Source organism: Pleurodeles waltl, chromosome 4_2 (assembly GCF_031143425.1).
Source record: "Pleurodeles waltl isolate 20211129_DDA chromosome 4_2, aPleWal1.hap1.20221129, whole genome shotgun sequence".
NCBI lineage: Eukaryota > Metazoa > Chordata > Amphibia > Caudata > Salamandridae > Pleurodeles > Pleurodeles waltl.
This window is the reverse complement of record NC_090443.1, coordinates 744,660,491-744,683,421: the sequence shown is the minus strand read 5'-3', so window position 1 is coordinate 744,683,421 and position 22,931 is coordinate 744,660,491. Positions and strand designations below refer to the sequence as shown.

The following is a 22,931-nucleotide window of genomic DNA, read 5'->3' as shown; positions in this document are numbered from 1 at the left end:
GGGCCGCTGTATAGCTGCGATGATTCGGGTTCGGAGAATGCTACTCCGAGATGTGCTAGCTGCTGAATCTGCTCTGTGACTTGTTGAGCGAGATAGGCCTAGAGCAGTGGTAGATCAACAAACATTCCTAGAAGCCAAAGAGAAAGTAGCCGAACAAGTGGAATGTCTCCATTGCTCTAACTACCGAAATTACATGGTCAGGGTGCACGCGACATGAGACAAGGCAGGCCGGCTGTTGGCCTGGCTAGCGAATCTTACCAATAGAGGCACCCCCATAGTTAAGCTACAAACAGAAGCAGAAAACTTGTTGCATAGGCAAACAGACATCCATGGGAAATTTGTATAAATACTATTCAGCTCTATATAAAAGTAAATCCCAGGTAACTGCCAATGAAATTAGGGACTTCCTCACACTACTCCTATTTCTGAGGTTAACAACGTAGGAGGCCAAACACCTGGGCGATAACATTGCCCTGTCTGAGCTGAGAGCGGCTATTAAACACATGGTGCGAGGTAAAATCCCAGGGAACAATGGGTTCCCAATAGAGTTTTATGCCACATACGCTGATCAGCTGTCACCTATGTTAGTGGAACTATTTAATGAATCAAGGACCCTAAAGGTGCTCCCGCCTACTACTAGGGAAGCTTTGATAATGCAACTTTTGAAACCAGGGAAACAACCACATGACAAAAAAGAATGTCAGCCTTTGTCAATTCTAAATGTTGACTATAAGATACTGAGTAGAATACTAGCCACTAGGCTTCTCCATTTTCTGCCTAAACTGATTCGCAAAAACCAGACACGATTCATACCGGGCCACAATACAGCGCTGAATTTTAGCGGCTGTTGCTGATATTGGAAAAAACTCCCATTACGGTGTCCCATGCTGGGTTTTTTTCAGTGGACGTCAAAAAAGATTTTGATAGCCCACAATGGAATTACTTTGCAGAGGTAATTAAGCTCTTTCACCTGTGTCATGGCTTTTTACGCTGGATTCAATAGCTCTACGTGGGTTCCAGTGCTCGAGTCAGGACTGGCAGACACATCTCACTGAGTTATGATGTAGAGCGAAGCACCAGACAAGGTTTCCCGCTCTCGCCATTATTATTTGCCTTGGCAATGGAGCCCGCTGCACTGCCAGCCCGATGGGGGCATGATTATCGAGGCCCACTGATACTGGAGGAACGACAATAAATTGCTCTTTACGCTGATGACCTCCTGTTGTTTCTCCAGGATATCCACCAGGACCTGATGGGAGCCCGAACTTTATTGGAAGAGTTTGGCGCCTTGTTTGGCCTCAGAATCAATTGGATAAAATCCAATTTGTTCCCGATACATATAGGGACGCCCCCACCCCAGTGTTGGGTGCCTTAGTTGCATAACATATTTAGGGGCAATAATTTATCATGCTCCTTCCACTGTGTTGGAGGGCAATGTCTGCCGTGCAGTCATCTCTTTGAAAAGGAGCAAGGAGTTCTGGAGCTCACTTCCTCTATCGATGTTGGGAAGGATCGCACTGCTGAAAATGATTGCATTGCCCTGATTACTCTATTATTTCTCAACACTGTCTGCAAAAATTCCTTTAGCTCTCTTCAAGGAATTGGACTCACGGTCCATTGCCTTTGTGTGGGGTTGGGCCACAGACGAGTGGCGCTCTCCAACATGCAAAGGCCAACGACAATGGGGGGGCTGGCAGAACCAGACTTTTAAACCTATTACCTCACTTCCCAATTGCAACACTTTACGAAGTGGCTTAGGGGCAACTAGCGCACCTCCCAGGACAGAAGACTAGGTACTCCAGTTAAGTCCTCACTGCTTCGGCTTCTTCTGGGCTTGCAGAGGCTGCAACAGACAACTACTACAGAATTTGAGGTGGTTGCATATTGTTGGCATAGATGTTTACAGAGCACTAAGACCAAAAGGCCATATTCCCCACATTTCTCTATAGATTATTCAACTGTTCTTCCACATGGAAATAACTGGCAGGGGCTATTACAATTCAGTGAAGCAGGGATTAACACAGTAGGGGATCTATTCTGTGATGGCACCTTGCTGCCTTACGCAGAACTACGGAGTTAGAATTGCAACCTCATCACTTTCTTGTCCATGGGGCACTGATAACAACAATAAGGAGAAACTGGGAGGTGGGCTGGATGGAGACATGGGTGTGCATACATTGCAACGGCAGCTGGCACATTCAAGGCAGTCACATGCCCTTACCGCAGGATACGAATGAACACCCTGCAGCCACTGACGATCCCTTGTCATAAATGGGAAACGGATATAGGCAGGCCTTTTGATGATAACACATGGGGCAACGTACTGGAACGAATAACTAAAATATCTAGGAACACTGGATTTAAACTAATAAACTTTTACATATTGCATAGAGCCTAGCTTACACCAAGTAGGATTAACAGAATTTTCAACTTAACTGAGGTTAAATGCCCGAGATGCGGCCAGGTTGGGGCAGATTTTATTCATATGCTGTGGTCCTGTACAATGCTTACTATATGCTGGCAGGAGAATGTGGACACTCTCAGAAATAGTTGAAAAAGTCATCCCTTTGGACCCTTCCTACTGTCTCCTAAGTAACTTTCCCCACACTTCGAAGACAAAAGTAATTAGCAAATGTATGGATTTGGACTTCATACTGGCTAAGAGGGAGATAACCCATTATTGGAAATCGACAAGGGACCCAAAAGCATCCACATGGAAGAGGGAGTTGCTCAAATGGGCTGGATTTGAGAGCAAAGTTCTACTCCTAGAAGTCTGCTGTAATTGCCGCCCGTTAGATGGGGCCAGAGCCATGTAGGGGCTGGTAGAAGAACTTAAGCAAGCAATCTCTTCTCAAGCAAACTCCCCTACACACTCTACATAACAATATTGGGGACACGATCTTCATCCGTGTCTTGGGACTCTGGGAAAAACACCCACTAGGCCATTCCACATAATTCTTCATGGTCATTGGAAAGTTGAGTCACAGGTCCACGCCACTTTGTGTGCAGTGGGGGGTGGGCTTGGGGGGATTATGGGAGGGAGGGATTATTAAAATTGCCACACGAGATACATATCACCAAGTCTTTGATCAACTTTTGGTAATAATGTGCGCAACTATTGTTTAGGCATGTGGTTTTCTTAATTTCTGGTAGGAGTAAATATGTGTTTCAACCAAAAGAAGGGCAGGCAGTAAAGTATCACTGAGGCAGTACTGTTGGAGTCACCGTGCAGCATCAATATCACCAATCTGGCTGGGCCAAGTTGAGGATTTCTCACAGGAGGTGTTTTAGGGGCCACACATAAGCCCTTTGTAAATGGTGGAAACCCCTAAAGCCTAGTTGACCATTATTGTGGGTCACTTCAGGAACATAGTTCCATTATTATCTTGTAGTGGAGTGGTGGGTCCTTATGTACCCTGATATTGTCATTCTGGTGATATGCAATTAGTTTACGAGTATAGATAGGGCCTATTCCCAGTACCAATCATCCAGGAAACCATAGGATTGGTTGCAGCCAGTGTTAAAGCAACTGTTATGCTTTATATTCTCTTGTGGCTGTTATACACTTGTGTGAAGTTATTGTGTGAATGTGATTTATGTGCCTCAGGTAGCAGCACAGCCTCAGGGGGGATGAACCACATCCCCAATGATTTTCTTTAAATGGAAAATATAACTTTTTAAAATTTATGGTAATTGATAATTGTGTGGCTAATTTGTCAGTACTTCCTAGAAGGTCTTAAATTCACTAAGTACGTGAAATATGAAGAGCTATTATAGGTTTATTGTCAAGATACGTCCTTCTACACTGGAGGGCAGCCAGCTCAAAATCTCACTCAAAGCTAAAAAACCTCAACTAATCTGAAATGTCCTAGTCAGAACACCAAAATGTACTTTACTGGAGTAATTTCTGGTCTCTGTGTGTAAAATGTAAAAATATCTGACAAACAAACCAGAACTCCCATCTGCCAAAGGTATGCAAACCTGCGCACAGAACTTGCAGGTGAAGATTTTGCAATGGTGGCTGAAAATGTGATAAAAGCAAGTCGATACAATAATGCCTATACAATTGTGTGGTCTCTTCATTGTCCCATCCTCCGTCAAGCTGTTAAAGTGATAAAGAGCCACCTCTTCACAAGATGCAGTAAATAGTCCACCCCCTCCGAGAAGCTTGCATCACCCACCCCTGATTCTCCCTCTTGCTTACGGCCCTGTACAGTCCTCCACTAACTTTTGTCTAGGTGTGTACCATACAAATACCATACATACACATTGTTTGAATGGTGTGCCCACTGGTCCGTGCCCTACATCTTGCCTGTCTTGTTTGTCCCAGCACCCAATGGTGCTGTTTAAAGATTGTGTCACTTTCCAAGGAAGCATCAATTGTACAGCACTACGAACAGAGTGATCCCGACTTCATACAAAAGACTGATCATCCCTTTTACAGGAAAACGAAGAGTGACATGTGACTATTTGTGACTTAATGTACTTTGTAAGGTGATTTGTATTTTTCTGTGACAGATAAAGCAAGTATTTACATAAGGAATTTTGGGCCACATGTTCGAAGCGTTTTGACAGTGGCAAACATTCTGATTTGAATTTACAACCGCAAATATGCTTTTCTAAATATATTAATTACGAGTCTGTAAACTTTTACCAGCTTCTGAAATGGGATTGCGACCCCATACTGATTCAGTGTTTGGAATGGGCATGTTGTAGGCGTCCCTCCCAAATACCGCATCAGTATGCATTGTGCCAATATTTTGTGACCGAAATCCAGTAGCAAAAAATTGAACGTTTTACGAGTTCCAAGTTGAGGTGGTAATGTGGTAATGCATTTGCAAAAGGAAAGAGGTATCTTTCTTATTGCAAAAAGAAAACGGAATGCTTTTCTTTTCAAACACATTTCTTTAAGGTTACTGTCTACATTTAAAATAAAGTTTACTGTACTCAAATGCGATGAGAGATATGGGCCCATATCACGATAAGGGTGCACTTTTCCTGTTTGCCCCACAGCGGACCTTAAAAGAGGTGCGCCGGTCACAACCAGGGTAAGTGTACCCTGTAAGGATGAATGCACTGCCATCAGGACAGCCAAGAACTTACGCTGACCTGGGGGCGCCGCTTTCAACTGACATACGGAGCGGCTGCTTTAAAGTCACTTTGTGTATCACAGTGCAGAATGCACCGGCCTGCACTTTCAAGAGGGATTAGAGATCCCGTTGCAGGCGGGTTCAGTAAGGGACTGTACCTGCCTTCAAGAGGATGACTGAGGGGTCCATGGAACCCCCTTTTCTTCTCTTGAGGGGCCTGCCTTTTAAAAGGCGCACTGAAAGTTCTCAAACTTTTTGTGGTGCACTTTCAGAGTGCCTTCTTAAGGCATGTTTCCCTCCGTGCCCACGTCCATCATATGGCAGGGCAGAGAGGCAAAGTGATTCCCTCATATGCATAGGCATGGGACTCCCTCTTAAAATAACACTGGTGCCACATAAGCACCAGAGCTATAAGTATTACAGAAGGGGGCACATAAGCAATTGCAGCCCCAACTGCAATACCAAGGTGGCCGGGGAAACACAAGGCAGGTATATATGCCCATTGTGCCGCTGGGGCATTTTCAGTAATATGGGGGCTGGTGTCTGCTGACCCTAGCACAGCATCATCATTGTGATGGTCACAAATTGTAGTAAACCACAAATTGTGACCTACCTCATTAATATTCATGAGGTAGGTTGGACTGCAACCCTCTCTGAAAGGGACTTTAGCAAACCACCATTTTATTAGATGGGTTGGTTCTTTGAATTCTTTACTATTCGCAAAAATATTGTCCGCAAAGTACAACCAGATTTTGGTAACCAATAATTAGTACATTGGCCCTTTGTTCATTACTAGTAAAAATTCTGTTTTGTCCCACTGATAGAGTTTGTAGCTCCTCCTTCTCGTCTTTCATTTTAAGCAAAGTTCAAACTTTTAAAAAATATTTTAAAAAAAACAGTTGAAAATGATTGAATTAACGTTAACGATTGGTAAACTTTCAAGGTCCATTCCATTCCATCAGTTTTTATGTTGTCAGTGTCAACACAGATTGGCACCACCGGTAAGAAAATCAATCTTATACACCTATTTTAACCTTCATCTATTGCAGCTGGAAACATCATCAATTTGTCTTACGGTTAGCCTTCAATAACATGATGCCATGCCCCCCTACCCAGGTCGGTCTAGAGGGGCCTAATTACATATTTTTTTTAGGGGGGAAAGGGGCCTGCACGCTGTTTGACAGCTCTCCCTCGCTGCAAGCAGAGTGTTTGCTGTGGCTTGGCTGTAGCAGTGAAGCCACAGCAAACAGCTATGCTCTCGGGTGGACACCCAGGGAGATAGTAGGAGCCGGTCCTGGTGGGTGGCGGTCCTCAGGCACAATAGTGGCTCCCCAAGGAGGGCCCACGTGCCCCCCCTCAACTAAAATAGCCCAGTGGAAATGGAAGTCCCTGAGGCTGCGGGGGTCTGAAACAGACCCCCTTTTCTTTTTTTAATCTTAATTCCGGGGAAGTGGTGGTCCCTAAGGCTGAGGGGTGGGGGGCTGCGTGCCCCCCGCATACAATTTGAGAAATGCCCTGCGGAGATGGTGGTCCCTAAGGCTGCGGGAGGGCTGCGCAGCCCCCCACATACAAGCTGAGAGATGCCCCAGGGAGGTGGTGGTCACTGGGGCTGCGGGCGAGGGGGTTTGCCCCTGCATCAAAATAGCAATGCCCCAGGGACTTGGCCCACCTGGGAGCTTAATAAAAACAAGTGCGGGAGCCTGAGCTTGTTTTTTTGTTTTTTTTACATTATCGCCATATACATGGCGAATCATCACAAAACTTTAGGAAAAATAATACTTTTTAGCTCCAGAGCTAAGGAGTCAGAGTGTTCCTACCGTGGACCCCTTTCTTTTTTTTTTTTTACACTTTTTTCGAGGGACTTGACTCAAGCCAAGCCCCAAGATGGCCGCTAACACTTCCTTGTTGAAGTGTTGGCAGCCAATCAGAGCTGTGCATTTGCCGTGCACGAGCTCTTCTTCGTGAAGTCATGAAGAAAGCATAAATATACAAATTTGTTTGCCCCGCAGTATCTCCAAAACTGCTGAACAGATTTACACTAAATAAGTGAAAGCATAATCTGCGTACCAAAAGCTAGCTTTCTGCCAAATTTGGTGTAATTCTGTCCAGCGGTTACTGCTGTGGTTGTGTTTAAAGGTCCTATGGGAATTAACATGGGAAACGCAACTTTTTTGACCCCATCTTTTTCTTGGCCCCTGCTTGACGGATCACCCCAAATCTTTCCACGTGCAACAAGAATTACCACTTTTCTATGGAAACATGGTCCTAACTTTAACTACCTAGTGGCGACTGCCACTATTATATATATATATATATATATATACATATATATTATAGATGCAGGCCAATATTAAAAAATCAATATTTTGAAGTGAATTTATATACATAAACTCACTTCAAAATCTTGTTTTTTAAAATATTGGCCTGCACATATACGACTCCACAATATCGACCTACACAATAACATCAAGTTGAGTTACAATGGTATAACATCAACTGTCATACCGAGAACGACTCCCTGGATTTGGCACTATTTTCACACAGGAATCTGATTTATCCTATATTATGATTCTGTTGATTAGAGGAATCATTATCAATAAAGGGGGCAGGATGTTCTACACAACCATACTTTTAAGTGAAATCAGGATTCGCTATTCTCATGTCCCAGCGGAAACGCAGATGGACGCTTACCTGTTTGAAAGAGGATGCCAATGCTGGTAATCCCGCTGCACAGGTCATTAAACGCAGTGACGTTTGCGCTGTACGTCAAGCCGCACGCCAACCCTTCGATGTCACAGGCTGTGGAAGTGGTGTTGCATGAGAACTCCTCGCTGTCTGGGCCTCTCACATTTGTGATGTATGTCACAGCTCCCTCAGTAGCATGCCATGACAGGGTTGCAATGTTATTTTCACAATTGGCCTCCGCCGCCAGGTTCCCAGTTTGACATGGAGCTGGGTGGCAAAAGTAGATAATTACTGGTCAAATACTTTGGAAAATACTGCTCAAAACTTTTCAAGTATTGCATCTCTCTGCATCACTGTGCTGTAAAGTGACGTACAGATATATACGGAGTCACAATTTGTCAAACCCTACAGTAGCATGATTTACAGGTTTCCCCTCTGGAATGACTTGGTATGTCTGCGATTTAGAAGAACAGTTTTGTCCATAACTTAGCCTTTAAGGGGCTGTCGACGTCACTGATATAAACCTCTGTTTGTTAAAAACCTGCAGTGTTGTCTGTCAGAATATCGAGTGTATAAATATCGTCCCAAAGACTCTAGTCAACTATTTTAAAATCAGGAAAGTAAATTGGTATAGGTAAGTAGAGATTTACTTTTCTTGTTATATCATCGAGTTACATAGATGTGGAGTGAAGAACCCTTACTTACTTTTATATGCGCACCCCTCATTAAATTGTGGTAGTTGATCACTGGGGTAACAAAGACCCCCGCGGCATCCGTGGTACGGGGTGTGGGGGGAGGGGGGCGGGGGGGGGGGGGGTGGTGGAGCGGGCGAGCTTCAGGAGGCCCCCTCGTCACAGTTCTCAGGCCTGAAAGCTCCTGAATAAGTCTGGAGGGGGCCCCTCCGTGTACTTTGCAAGGGGGCCCCCTGCAAGTTTCATTATGCTGCTGTAGTTGATCTACTGGCTACGAAATTGTTTGTAGAATGGTATTTAAAATATGGTATTCTGGCAGATTACCACTTTCAGTGATCGTGAAGATTGTTAAAACAAAACACCACGATGGCCTGTTAGCAGGGTCACAGATTACGTGACGTCTCTTCCAGTAATGTCAATGAATATTAAAGGGCCGGTTGTCACCTCTGCTGCCACCATGATTTTAATAAAACTATGTCACTGGAAAATTATACTAATTATACTTTTGGTTAATCTTCTGTTGATACAATACAATACACCTCCTTTACTGAAACCAATGAGCCTCTCATGTAATGCTTTTTTTTTACATCGATTTCTCCTTCTTTCTCAGTCCAATCAGTTACTTTCAGTGACTCTGGGGGAAGGTATTTTGGGATCGTCATCCCAAAGTATCTTTGGTGCCCATGCATTGCTATGACTGTCTCCAACTGTGCTCTTAAGCATGGCTACATTAGTGGCGTGGAGACATCTGAAGGAGTCATGAGAGTTACCATCAGGGCTGGACTGGGAATCAAAGCAGCCCTGGCAATTTTGTCAGACCAGCCCTGGGTTGGGGGTACAGATTACAAGTGTGAAGCACTGCTGCTTTTGTTACTGGGTGCCGATATTGCAGCAACTCAGAAGAACCAGCACCCCAGTCAGTAAAAAATCTTTATTCAGCATATTGCCATAAAAGTGCACATGCATACATATATGTCACCATAAAATACAATCCTTATTACTTAATTCAGAGGGCCAGTTTCTTCGATCTACAAATATTACAAAACTAAAAAAGTCCAAAGGCCCCCCACTCACAAAACGGCTGCCACTGCTGCAAAGCCGGCCTCCACCTTTCCAGGCTCCCTGGAAAATTCCTGATGCCCACTACGGCCAGTCCACCCCTGGCTACCATGCTCATAGGGAGGGTACCAAGTACTGTCACTTGAAACACAACATGCAATGCAAAATGTAGAATTGATCAAGATTACATGGTGACATTTTTTAAGAAAGTGGATATTTTATTTCTGAACACTGTTTTTCTATTTTTGTCTCACATTTGTGCTTTTGGGACAAAAAAGTTACCACAGCTCAGATATAGGTCACAAATTGACATTGACGTCTGTACCAACCAAAGTGAGAAATTGCAAATACTAAAAAAGAAACTGGAAAACACAAGAATAAAACAAGAATGCTGAAATAAAGTTAAAACCTCATTCATTCAATGTGAGCACCAGTGTAGGTTCTGCTCGGACATACAATGGATTTATTTTAAGTATGGTGTTAACACTATCCTGTGAACTGCTTTACCTACAGTACCTCATTTTCACATGTTTACAGCATTCTTCTATCCAGGGAACAATGTCTCAATATGAGTCAACCTATAACGCTTCCGGTATATCTGGAGCAGGCCATCCCTCGAATCTCACAATTGTATAGTATATTGGATTTGTATTAAACAAAATGTGGTATTCCACATCATACCGACATGCACGTTCTTCATTCCATGGTAAGGGTGTTTATTAGGTAAGTGATACCTTTAGCTTTCTGGCTTTGTGTGTAGTCCTCCCCTCAATTTGTTAGGCAGACAATGTACATTTCCGTTGATGCTCCAATGACACGTAGACCTACCTGTGTGAAGTTCCGGGAAAGCACTTGTCCTGCTGCTGCATTCCTCACTGTGGGCTTCAAGAGAGACATTGTAGGCCTGACCACACTGCAGGTCACTGATGCTGCAGGAAATATTTGTTGCATTGCACCTGTGCTGCTGTCCGTCTGGACCAGTCAGGGTTGAGGTGTAGCTCACGGCTCCAGCACTAGCCCCCCAGGAAACGGTTGCAATGTTCTGTTCACATTCCACTACCTTGGCAGCCGCAATAACTGGAATGCAGGGAACTATAAAAGAATGAAACAACATGAATGAACACATTCATTTTCTCATAATCTAGAACTCTGGGAAGCTCCTGAATGTCTACAAATATTCCAGGAGTAATCCCTTTCCCAGTTCACTGATTGTTATTCTCAATTTGCAGGAAGTGAGCCTCAAAGGGGCGTTCTACCAGTATATCGATGATATGATAATTCCAGTCAACAACAGGGTATCCAGTGGATGCCCTTGTGGAGATATTGAATAAAGGAAAGATGTAGAACATTGTAAAATAGCTGTGTAGTGCCCCAGAGACTAAAATCCTGCAAATGTGGGAAGGCCACACCACCACTTAAACCATGTAGTCAGCTACTTCTAATTTCCACTTTAGCACTAGCTTAAATATATCCACCCCTTCAAAATTTTCAGTCAGTAGTGGAATTACATTCAAACTACAATTTTGACTAGAGAGTCTCCTGACCAAAAAGCCTTCAGGGTGTTAGGAAGCTCTGGGCCAGCGCAGATAATGAGCCTTACGTGGCCCACTGGATATGGTGTCTGGTGACTACTACACAGAGTATCTTGGGTACAGGGTTATTACCCTGTGTTGCTGTAAATCTAACGTTTATGCTTTCAAACCAGTGCAAAATGGTGAGTGCTGGATCCTGGGAGCCAGATGAGCGACGGATTCTAAAATGACAGTATTCTGGGTGAAGTACAGGATTCCTTTTTGGATCCAGAGACCATGGTGAAGAAAAACAATCAGCTGGGCCATCAGGGATGGGCATTAATGCACCGCAGCTTGTGAAGAGGCACAGACATTAGGGCTGCTAGGCCATGGGGATCACTTGTCACGATGGCATATGTGTGACTGAAATCACTGAGTGGTGGCATCCTTTGCAGAGATGCAGATGTAAGGTGGAAAAGTTGAAAACAGAAGCTCAACCTGATGGGGTTTGTGTGTTGATCATGTGTATGTCATTAGGAGATTACTGTATAGTGGAAGCTCCGACAGCTCCATGGCTGGTTCACTACGAAGTGTTCAACCGGATGTTTATAGAGATTCTGCAGCATAGGGATATAACCAACATTGCATGTGACTTTGGCTGTCTAGAGTCTCTGTAAGAAGCAGTGCAATAAGAGGGCATTTTGAAAGAAGGATGAGAGGTAATTTCACCTTTCAAATATAGCCAACCAAGCTCCCTTGTGCCAGGGGCTGGCCAATGAGAGGTAATGTGATATACTTGAGCAGATATACAAAAGTAAGCCTCGTAATGTACATTTGGGCCTAGATGTATCAAAAAGATGGTTTGTGATTTCCTAATAGCGAATCCTTGTGATTCGCTATTAGGAAATCTCAAAGTGGGTATAACAGTGTGTTTAACACTGTTTGCAATTCCCAATTGGGTCGCAAGAGACCTGCCTCATTAATATTCATGAGGCAGGTCGCACTTTGCAACCCATTTGGGAGTGGCCACAATCACAGGGGTGGTGACCTGCTGGGGCACCAGACCACCACATCTGTGTTTGCTTTTAAACAAAGCAATCTTTTTTTTAAATGCAGGCCGTTTTACTTAAAGGAAAACGTGATGCGTTTACAAAAGAAAATTGAAAAGTTTTCTTTTCATTTTTTAAGAGTAGGCAGTGGTCCGTGAGACCACTGCCAGCTCTTAAAAAAACGTTTTTGCTACCATTCTTAAAGGGAAAGGGATACCCTGGGACCCCTTCACGTTTGCAAATTGTTTTTTTTTTTTTTTAATTCATTTTTTTATTTAGCAGGTGCAATTTTCCATTACATATATATATAAATCCAACTTTCATAATTGCCTACATTACTGTTTCGACATATTAATGTATAACATACAATTACATTTTTCATATTGTTCAAAATTCAAAATTCAAAATTGATTGCTTACTCTCCTTCCTCAACTGCCCTTACCCTCCGCCTAATCTTCTGCCGAATTAATCATTTTGGCCCAAATCGCATGATATCTTTTCATGGCTCCTATCCGCTAAGCATACAACTTTTCTCTAACCCTTGTAGATTCCATTTTCACCTCCCATAGTGCATATGTCGGGGGGACTGGTGATTTCCATGCCTGCAGGATAAGTGATAAAGCTATCACTGTACCTGCAAATACCATATGTCTGCAAATGGGTTATACACCAACTTGAAGTTGGTGGTTACTGAGAATGTTTCGTGGCTGCATTCACAGTTGCAAAACATTTTTACTATGGCCCTGTGACTCGTTATTAGGAAGGGACACCCTTGGCACGCCCCTTCCTAATAGCGACTTGCAACACCTATTTTACGAGTTGGTAACAAGTTACCGACTCGCAAAATAGGGATGGTATATGGCCTGAAGCCTTTTACTGGTAATAAACAGCCTAATAGGCCGTTTGCGACAGGCAAAACTGCTTCAAACATCTGGCCCCTGATTCCCTAAGAGAAAGTTGGAGCCGCGTGTAACTCTTAACAGAAGGTAGTCCACAGGCATTAATGCTGTTGTAAGAAGGGAAGGGTAGCAGCAGGCTCCCCTATTGTTGCTCAAGGGAGTTATTACTGGTTGCATATGACCTAGTTCTGGACGTTAGATGAATAACTCTCTGTCCAAATATAGTGAAACCCAGCTCGTATCTGGGCATAAGTTCCTGAGTATGAGTAGAATGTATGAAGAGCTGGTGATATATGTTCTAATGTTGTTGGTATTTGTGGAGCTTATAATGATCGACTCATGAAACAAAATTTAAGAGCAGTGTTTTTATTGCAGAATTCGGTAGACTAGAGGTAACAAGCCACGCACCTTCACAAAGGACCAAACAGTCTTCTGTTTGAGTTACAGCCTCATTATGTAATGAAAGGATGAGGGGCAATGGGGAGTGTGCTGCCTCTAACAGTCTGCAGATGCTAAGAACGCCAGAGCTGCTGTTGGGAGGGAAAGACATTCTCAAGATTTGAATAGTCCCTTGTTTCCCTCTTGGCAGCCAATGTTTTTGGGCCTCTGAGCTCTGGCCTCTCAACCTAATTTAATAAAATATTACACCTTATACAGCACTCAGGGATAAATATGGTGGCTAGACAGGTTACAAGGATTACTGACATGCCTACAAAATGAGAAATAACTCATAGTATTACATAGACACTACCAATCAGAATTTGGTAACATTACACATGCACATCAAAAACACAACATTAATAAAGTATCTAAGTTACACATTATATCTCGCAAGATTTTTGAGGAGTGGTCTACTGCCACCAATGGTGCAAAAGCACAGACATTTAGCAAAGCAATCACAACCTGTTAGGTGCAGTTATGTGTCAAGTCTTGGGAATTTGTGGCATGCGTATTTCAATTAAAGACAGGAAGGCAGACACACCGAGTATCTCACCTTTGCATTCACAATAAATCACTATTGAGAATACCGCCCTGCTTGGGGTGGGTGGATCTTCACACGAAGGCTCTCATTACGATGAAACATGTGTTTGCATAAGGATCAGAATTATGAGTTGTGTAGTAACTATTACACAATCACAGTTTTCCCTAATAAATTCCAGCAGCTTAAATATCCTAAACTTTATGGGGGGGGGGGGGCAAAACATGCAAAATTCAGTGTTTTTAAAACTGACTCCACATGATATGCCTTAGTTTCCTGTTGAAAACTCGTAATAGAAGATATTTACTCCATATGGTAGAGACCTCACTCTGGGGTAATGGTATTTGCCAGGTATGCTACATACCACCGCTTATTCCAACAAACTTGTAGTGAGGGCCCGAGCCCTGTTTTATTTTGCCCCATTAGGGGATTAATTTAGTGAACAATGCACAATGTTATGAAAGTGATTATATACTTCCCTATCAGGATCTAGAATGGAGCATGGGACTGCAAACGATAAGAGTAATACCATAAGATCTCCTTTGTTACTATATTCTCCTAAAGCTAACAGTTTTATCAGAAGAGATGACGTATAAACAGGAATTGTTACATATAGAGACCACTGCACTTGCGCATTCACAGCCAGCAATTGTTTTGCATTATGCAAGTATTCAGAAGAATCGAGATCTCTTTGCAGATTTGCACTATTCTAATCTAATATTCATTCACATGTTCATTCATTCATTCTGCCCATTCAGTGCCACCAGGTGAAATTTCATATTCATTCACATGAAATACAGAGAATACAGAACACTACAGATATAGGAAAATCGCAGCATCTTGCTATCAGTACCTACACTTCACATCTTCTACAAGAATCATGGGATATTATTCTCTGGCTGAAAGGACTGAAGAAAGAGAGGTGCTTCCAGTGCTTAATTTGCACCAGCTGTTGCGGGTAGTCATTTGTGGAGAGCAAGGCACCTTTCTTTATCAGCAGACTTTGACTCAGAGTGAAAGAGAAAGGCATGAAAGTAGAAAGAAAGAATAGCAGAAAGGAAAACAGTGACAATGGGAGACAGCAGGCATAAAAAAGATCCTGCAACAGTGAGAAAAAGACAGAAGTGTAGGGCGGAGGAACAAAGAGTCATAAGCTGGAATCAAAACGAGGCAACCTTGGCATTTGGCTACTCCGGCATTTGGCAGTTATGTGGCAGTCTCCTAAGGAAATCTTTGGGCCCCTAGACTTATTAAGCAGTATTATACATGGGGGTGAGGAGGGCACTTGGAGGTAGTTATCTCCCAAGATGGAGTCACAGGGTCTTCAGACAAAGCTAAGGGCCCCACTCCAGCACTGTCGAAACTACCTTGGAGTGCCCTACCCCATGGATAATACTTCTATTGTAAATCATACCCTTAACATTTAGGGTGAAATGTACAAAATTGTTGGTTAGATTGTGTGTTTGTCATAGACATACTTGGTCATAAGGTTACAAGAAACATATATGTGGAATTATTTTTGTCCCTTCAAATGGACTGCAGTGGATGCTTGATTTTAAGGATCATAAAATGAATCAAATATAAAAGGTGACAACAGGCTTTAGTCACAATATAGATGATATGTTGGTAGTATCATACTAAGTGTGGGACTTTTTGTGAATTGCAAGTTGAATTTACCCTGTAAAAAAGGCTGATCCTCTGCTGTGAGTTGATAAACCATGTTTGAGAGTAAATAGTTTTCTCTCATGATTGTTTTGTATACGCTATGGAAAGTGCTCTAAAAGCTCAAATTAGAACACATTTTCTATAAATTCACAGATGCCTTCCTCAGCCATGTGAGAAATTAGGGACTGACATGCTGAGTAAAACATGTGCTCCAACACCCACAGCAGTTTATTGGTTAGTTGCTCAGTGTTCACATGCAGATTCACCAGAGTTTTCATGAATATCTACCACTTCATGGAAGATTTGAGGCATGCCTGGATGCTATCTTACTGCAATCACAGCTGTAGAACTGAACACATTTCCTAGGGAGATTACTACAGTAAATCAACAAAATGAGGGATTTCATTTTGTCATAGATGGTCTGCTTAGTGCTCTAGAAAGCACAAATAAGGACACATTTTCTAGCAGGCTGTCGGTTGACTTCCCAATGTTCTGCTGTAAATTCACCACATAGTTCTAATGAGTGTCTAGAAGAGTAACATTCTGTATTCAAGACAAAAGTGAGGCACTCCTGAATGCTATTTGGGGGAAAATGAGCAGTTGAATGTAAAGCCTTTCCTGTGGAGAAGGCTTAAATATATGAGTGTTGAGGAGTTCATGCAGAAATTAAAACACTTGGTTAAAATGTGAGCGTAAGTACAGGTTTTAGTAATTTGAGGCATAACATATTTTTAAATGAGCTAAATACTGTTAAAGAGACAGCTCCCCCCACCTAAGTCGAGTATTCACTCTACACATATGCCTACTCAGGACACCCATCTTCTCTATCACTTGATACATTTTTAGGTTTAAAATAGTAACATTTTGGTAGGCATTGAAGATATTTCTAACCTTCCATTTATAGAGTACATTTTAAGAGGTGTAGAACTTATTTACAGAGAGGACTTATATTAACATTAATAGATTTGTACTCCAGTGGACAATGAGACCCTCCATAGGATTTACTTTTTGGACATTTATATTTTCTTTTATACTTTTTCCCACTTTCTCTTGTCAGTAGATGCATCTCCCTGCAGCATGAACATAAGACTGGCTTCAAAATTTATTGTGAGTTAAATATAAGAAAACAAAAACAATTATATGTGTGTGTGTATGTGAATATATATATATATATATATATATATATATATATATATATATATATATATATATATATTGAAAATGTCACTTACCCAGTGTACATCTGTTCGTGGCATCAGTCGCAGTAGATTCGCATGTTTTGCATAGCTCGCCATCTGGTGTTGGGCCGGAGTGTTACAAGTTGTTTTTTTTCGAAGAAGTCTTTCGAGTCACGGGACCGAGTGACTCCTCCTTTTGTCTCCATTGCGCATGGGCGTCAACTCCATCTTCGATTGTTTTTCCCCGCAGAGGGTGAGGTAGGAGTTGAATTGTAGTAATAGTGCCCATGCAATGGAGTGACTAAGTATGCACCTATTTAAGGTTGAGATGATACATATACAAATAGTTGAAGGTAACTTCCAAACTGCTACAGGCTCCCGGGGAGGCGGGTGGGCACATGCGAATCTACTGCGACTGATGCCAAGAACAGATGTACTCTGGGTAAGTGACATTTTCAGTTCGATGGCATCTGTCGCTGTAGATACGCATGTTTTGCATAGACTAGTAAGCAGTTATCTCCCCAAAAGCGGTGGATCAGCCTGTAGGAGTGGAAGTAGTCTGAAATAATGTTCTTAATACGGCTTGACCTACTGTGGCTTGTTGTGCGGATAACACGTCTACACAGTAGTGCTTGGTGAATGTGTGAGGCGTAGACCATGTGGCTGCCTTACATATTTCTTGCATTGGGATGTTTCCTAGAAAGGCCATGGTAGCACCTTTCTTTCTGGTTGAGTGTGCCCTTGGTGTAATGGGCAGCTGTCGTTTAGCTTTAAGGTAGCAGATTTGGATGCATTTAACTATCCATCTGGCTATACCTTGTTTTGATATTGGGTTTCCTGCATGAGGTTTTTGAAATGCAATAAATAGTTGTTTAGTCTTTCTGATGTTCTTTGTTCTGTCAATGTAATACATCAATGCTCTTTTGACATCTAATGTATGTAGTGCCCTTTCAGCTACGGTATCTGGCTGTGGAAAGAACACTGGAAGTTCCACTGTTTGATTTAGATGGAACGGTGAAATAACCTTTGGCAAAAATTTAGGATTGGTCCTTAGGACGACCTTATTCTTGTGTAGTTATATAAAAGGTTCCTGTATTGTAAACGCCTGAATCTCGCTTACTCTTCTTAGGGAAGTAATGGCGATGAGAAATGCCACCTTCCAGGTTAGGAACTGTATTTCGCAGGAGTGCATGGGTTCAAAAGGTGGACCCATAAGTCTAGTTAGGACAACATTTAGGTTCCATGAAGGAACAGGTGGTGTTCTTGGTGGTATAATTCTCCTAAGGCCCTCCATGAATGCTTTAATGACTGGTATCTTATATAGGGAAGTTGAATAGGTAGTCTGCAGGTATGCAGATATTGCTGCAAGGTGTATTTTAATGGAAGAGAAAGCCAGGTTAGATTTTTGTAAGTGAAGCAAGTAACCTACTACATGTTCTGGAGTTGTGTGTAATGGTTGTATTTGATTAATATGGCAGTAGCAAACAAACCTCTTCCATTTACTTGCATAGCAGAGCCTGGTGGATGGCCTTCTGGCTTGTTTTATGACTTCCATACATTCTTGGGTAAGTTGTAAGTGCCCGAATTCTAGGATTTCAGGAGCCAGATTGCTAGATTCAGCGATGCTGGATCTGGGTGTCTGATCTTTTGGTTGTGTTGTGTCAACAGATCTGGCCTGTTGGGCAATTTGATGCAGGGTACTACTGATAGGTCTAGCAGCATTGTGTACCAGGGTTGCCTTGCCCAAGTTGGTGCTATTAATATGAGTTTGAGTTTGTTTTGACTGAGTTTGTTTACCAGGTAAGGAAGGAGAGGGAGAGGAGGAAAAGCGTAAGCAAATATCCCTGACCAGCTCATCCATAGGGCATTGCCTTGGGACTGTTTGTGTGGGTATCTGGATGCGAAGTTTTGGCATTTTGCGTTCTCCTTTATCGCAAACAAGTCTATCTGAGGTGTTCCCCAGAGTTTGAAATAAGTGTTCAGAATTTGGGGGTGAATTTCCCATTCGTGGACCTGTTGGTGATCTCGAGAGAGATTGTCTGCGAGTTGATTTTGGATCCCTGGTATAAATTGTGCTATTAGGCGAATTTGGTTGTGAATTGCCCAACGCCAAATCTTTTGTGCTAGCAGGCTTAACTGCGTGGAGTGCGTCCCCCCTTGCTTGTTTAGATAATACATTGTTGTCATGTTGTCTGTTTTGACGAGAATGTATTTGTGAACTATTATTGGTTGGAAAGCTTTTAGTGCTTGAAAAACTGCTAGAAGTTCTAGGTGATTTATATGCAGTTTTGTTTGATGTACGTTCCATTGTCCTTGTATGCTGTGTTGATCGAGGTGTGCTCCCCACCCTGTCATGGAAGCATCTGTTGTTATTACGTATTGTGGCACTGGGTCTTGGAAAGGCCGCCCTTTGTTTAAATTTATGTTGTTCCACCACAGAAGCGAGAGGTAAGTTTGGCGGTCTATTAACACCAGATCTAGAAGGTGACCCTGTGCTTGTGACCATTGTGATGCTAGGCACTGTTGTAAGGGCCTCATGTGCAGTCTTGCGTTTGGGACAATGGCTATGCATGAAGACATCATGCCTAGGAGTTGTAGTACCATCTTTGCTTGTATCCTTTGTGTTGGATACATGCGTTGTATGATGGTGTTGAAATTTTGAATTCTTTGTGGACTTGGAGTGGCTACTCCTTTTGATGTGTCTATTATGGCTCCTAGGTATTGTTGTACCTTGCGCGGCAGAATTTTGGATTTTGTGAAGTTGACGGTGAACCCTAGTTTGAAGAGGGTTTGTATGATATGATTTGTGTGATTTGAGCACTCTATTAACGAATGGGCCTTGATTAGCCAGTCGTCTAGATATGGGAACACATGTATTTGCTGCCTTCTTATGTGTGCAGCGACTACCGCTAGACATTTGGTAAAGACTCTTGGTGCGGTTGTTAATCCGAAAGGCAGTACCTTGAATTGGTAATGTATTCCCTTGAATACAAACCTTAGGTATTTCCTGTGCGATGGGTGTATTGGTATATGGAAATAAGCATCCTTGAGGTCTAAAGTTGCCATGTAGTCGTGTAGTTTTAGCAATGGCAATACTTCTTGTAGTGTGACCATGTGAAAGTGGTCTGATTTGATGAAAGTGTTCACTACTCTGAGGTCTAGGATTGGTCTCAGCGTTTTGTCCTTCTTTGGTATCAGAAAGTACAGTGAGTAAACTCCTGTGTTTATTTGTGTGTTTGGCACTAATTCGATTGCATTCTTTTGCAATAGTGCCTGCACTTCTATCTCCAGGAGATTGGAATGATGTTTTGTCAAATTTTGTGCTTTTAGTGGTATGTTTGGAGGGAATTGTAGAAATTCTATGCAATAACCATGTTGGATAATTGCTAGAACCCAAGTGTCTGTAGTGATTTCCTCCCATGCTTTGTAATAATGACTTATTCTTCCCCCCACTGGTGTTGTGTGGAGGGGGTGAGTGACATGTGAGTCACTGCTTAGTAGTAGGGGTTTTGGGGCTCTGAAATCTTCCTCTATTCCTAGGGAATTGCCCTCCTCTATATTGTCCCCGAAAACCTCCTCTATACTGTCCCTGGTAACTGGACGGTGTTGCTTGTGAGGTGCTGGCTTGTGTGCTCTGACCCCGAAACCCCCCTCTAAAGGGTGTTTTACGGAATGTGCTGTAATTCCCTCTGCTCTGCGGGGAGTAGAGTGCGCCCATGGCTTTGGCAGTGTCCGTATCTTTTTTTAGTTTCTCAATCGCTGTGTCCACTTCTGGACCGAACAGTTCCTTTTCGTTAAAAGGCATATTGAGAACTGCTTGTTGAATCTCTGGTTTAAATCCAGACGTTCGGAGCCATGCATGCCTTCTGATAGTTACAGATGTATTAATTGTCCGTGCAGCTGTATCTGCAGCGTCCATGGAGGAGCGGATCTGGTTGTTGGAAATGGTCTGTCCCTCCTCAACCACTTGTTTTGCCCTATTTTGTAAGTCCTTGGGCAGATGTTCAATGAGATGTTGCATCTCGTCCCAATGGGCTCTGTCATAGCGCGCAAGTAGTGCCTGGGAGTTCGCGATGCGCCACTGGTTTGCAGCTTGTGCTGCGACTCTCTTACCAGCTGCATCGAACTTGCGGCTTTCTTTATCTGGGGGTGGTGCATCTCCAGATGTGTGGGAGTTGGCCCTTTTCCTAGCTGCTCCTACAACGACAGAGTCTGGTGGCAGCTGTGTAGTGATGAAAACCGGGTCTGTAGGAGGTGCCTTATACTTTTTTTCCACCCTTGGTGTGATTGCCCTACTTTTGACCGGCTCCTTAAAGATTTCTTTTGCGTGCCGGAGCATACCAGGGAGCATAGGCAGGCTTTGGTATGAGCTGTGGGTGGAGGAGAGTGTGTTGAATAAAAAATCATCCTCGACCTGTTCTGAGTGGAGGCTTACGTTGTGAAATTGTGCTGCTCTAGCCACCACTTGAGAATACGCGGTGCTGTCCTCTGGTGGAGATGGCTTCGTAGGGTATGCCTCCGGACTGTTATCTGACACTGGGGCGTCGTATAGGTCCCATGCGTCTTGATCTTGGTCACCCTGGCTTATGGTGGTGTGAGCTGGGGAGTGTGAAGGAGTTTGTGCTGGTGAGACGTTAATCACGGGCGGAGGAGAGGGTGGTGGGGTAACTCTTTTCACCACTTTTGGTTGTGGTGTCTGTTCAGTTTGGAACTCCAACCTTCTCTTTCTTCTAATAGGGGGAAGGGTGCTTATTTTTCCTGTCCCCTGCTGTATGAAAATACGCTTTTGCGTATGGTCCACATCAGTTGATTGTAGCTCTTCCTCAAACCTATGCTTTTGCATTTGGGAGGTTAGCGAGTGCTCTTCTGTATAAGAGCCTGAAGCTGGGTCGGTTGCAGTTTGTTTCGGGACCGAAACCCTGTCTGCTTCCTTTTTCGGCTCCGAGGTGACTTTTTTCATTTTCGGGGCCGAAACCTGTCGGCGCCGATCTTCTTCGGGGCCGCTGTCTCGGCGTCGAGCCGTGTCTACACCGGCATCTCGGTGTCGATGCTTGTCTCCAGCACTTTCTCGGTCCCGAGAAGGCTGCGTGCCGGTGTCTCGACCGGAGTCGGACGATCTCGGCACTGTTTGGGCCTTTTTCGGTGCCGACGGTCGGTCACCGAATTTATGGGTGGAGCCATGGCCTGGTGGCAGTGGCGTCCCCTGGGCCTTGTAAATCTTCCTCTGAGTGGTTTTCGACGTCTTACTCACGGTTTGTGTATCGTCGAATCCTTCGGAGTCTGAGTCTTGGATCGAGAAGGTACCTTCCTCTTCTTGTTCCTCGAACTCTCGGTGGGCTGTCGGCGCGGACGCCATCTGAAGTCTTCTGGCTCGACGGTCTCGGAGTGTTTTTCGGGACCGGAACGCACGACAGGCCTCGCAGGTGTCTTCACTGTGCTCAGGTGACAGGCACAGGTTACAGACCAAGTGTTGGTCTGTATAGGGGTATTTATTGTGGCATTTGGGGCAGAAACGGAACGGGGTCCGTTCCATCGGCGTTCTTCAGCACGCGGTCGGGCCGACCAGGCCCCGACGGGGGATCGAAAAAACTACCCCCGAAGGGCACCGGAGCTCTTCGATCCTTCGACGCGGTGTTGAATCTAACTACGCCGATCCCGAACGCAACAATACCGACGAAAATCTTCCGAAATTAGCTATCTTTCCGTTCCGAAACTCGGAGCGACAGGAACACGTCCGAACCCGATGGCGGAAAAAAAACAATCGAAGATGGAGTCGACGCCCATGCGCAATGGAGACAAAAGGAGGAGTCACTCGGTCCCGTGACTCGAAAGACTTCTTCGAAGAAAAACAACTTGTAACACTCCGGCCCAACACCAGATGGCGAGCTATGCAAAACATGCATATCTACAGCGACAGATGCCATCGAACATATATATATATATATATATAAATACACATACCTATGTATAACATATATATTGTTTTGTACCTTATAAACTTCTGCATCCAAAGATAAATAAATTAAACAGATTTAAAAATAATTGACATTCTAAATCAGACAAAACAAGAACAAGAGGGTGCTATTTTAAAACACTTTAAATAGTTAATATTATCACAGGGAAA

General features: G+C 43.4%; 1 protein-coding gene across 1 annotated transcript in view; it reads right to left on the bottom strand.

Moving 5' to 3' along the window:
- LOC138293267 (pneumococcal serine-rich repeat protein-like) overlaps positions 1–22,931 on the bottom strand; it is a 335,396-nt gene that overhangs the window by 189,045 nt on the left and 123,420 nt on the right. The window contains exons 24-25 of the mRNA XM_069232401.1: positions 10,355–10,618; positions 7,782–8,042 (exon numbers count right to left, since the gene is read on the bottom strand). Of these exons, the coding sequence (XP_069088502.1) occupies positions 7,782–8,042; positions 10,355–10,618 (525 nt within the window). The remainder of the gene's footprint in view (positions 1–7,781; positions 8,043–10,354; positions 10,619–22,931) is intronic.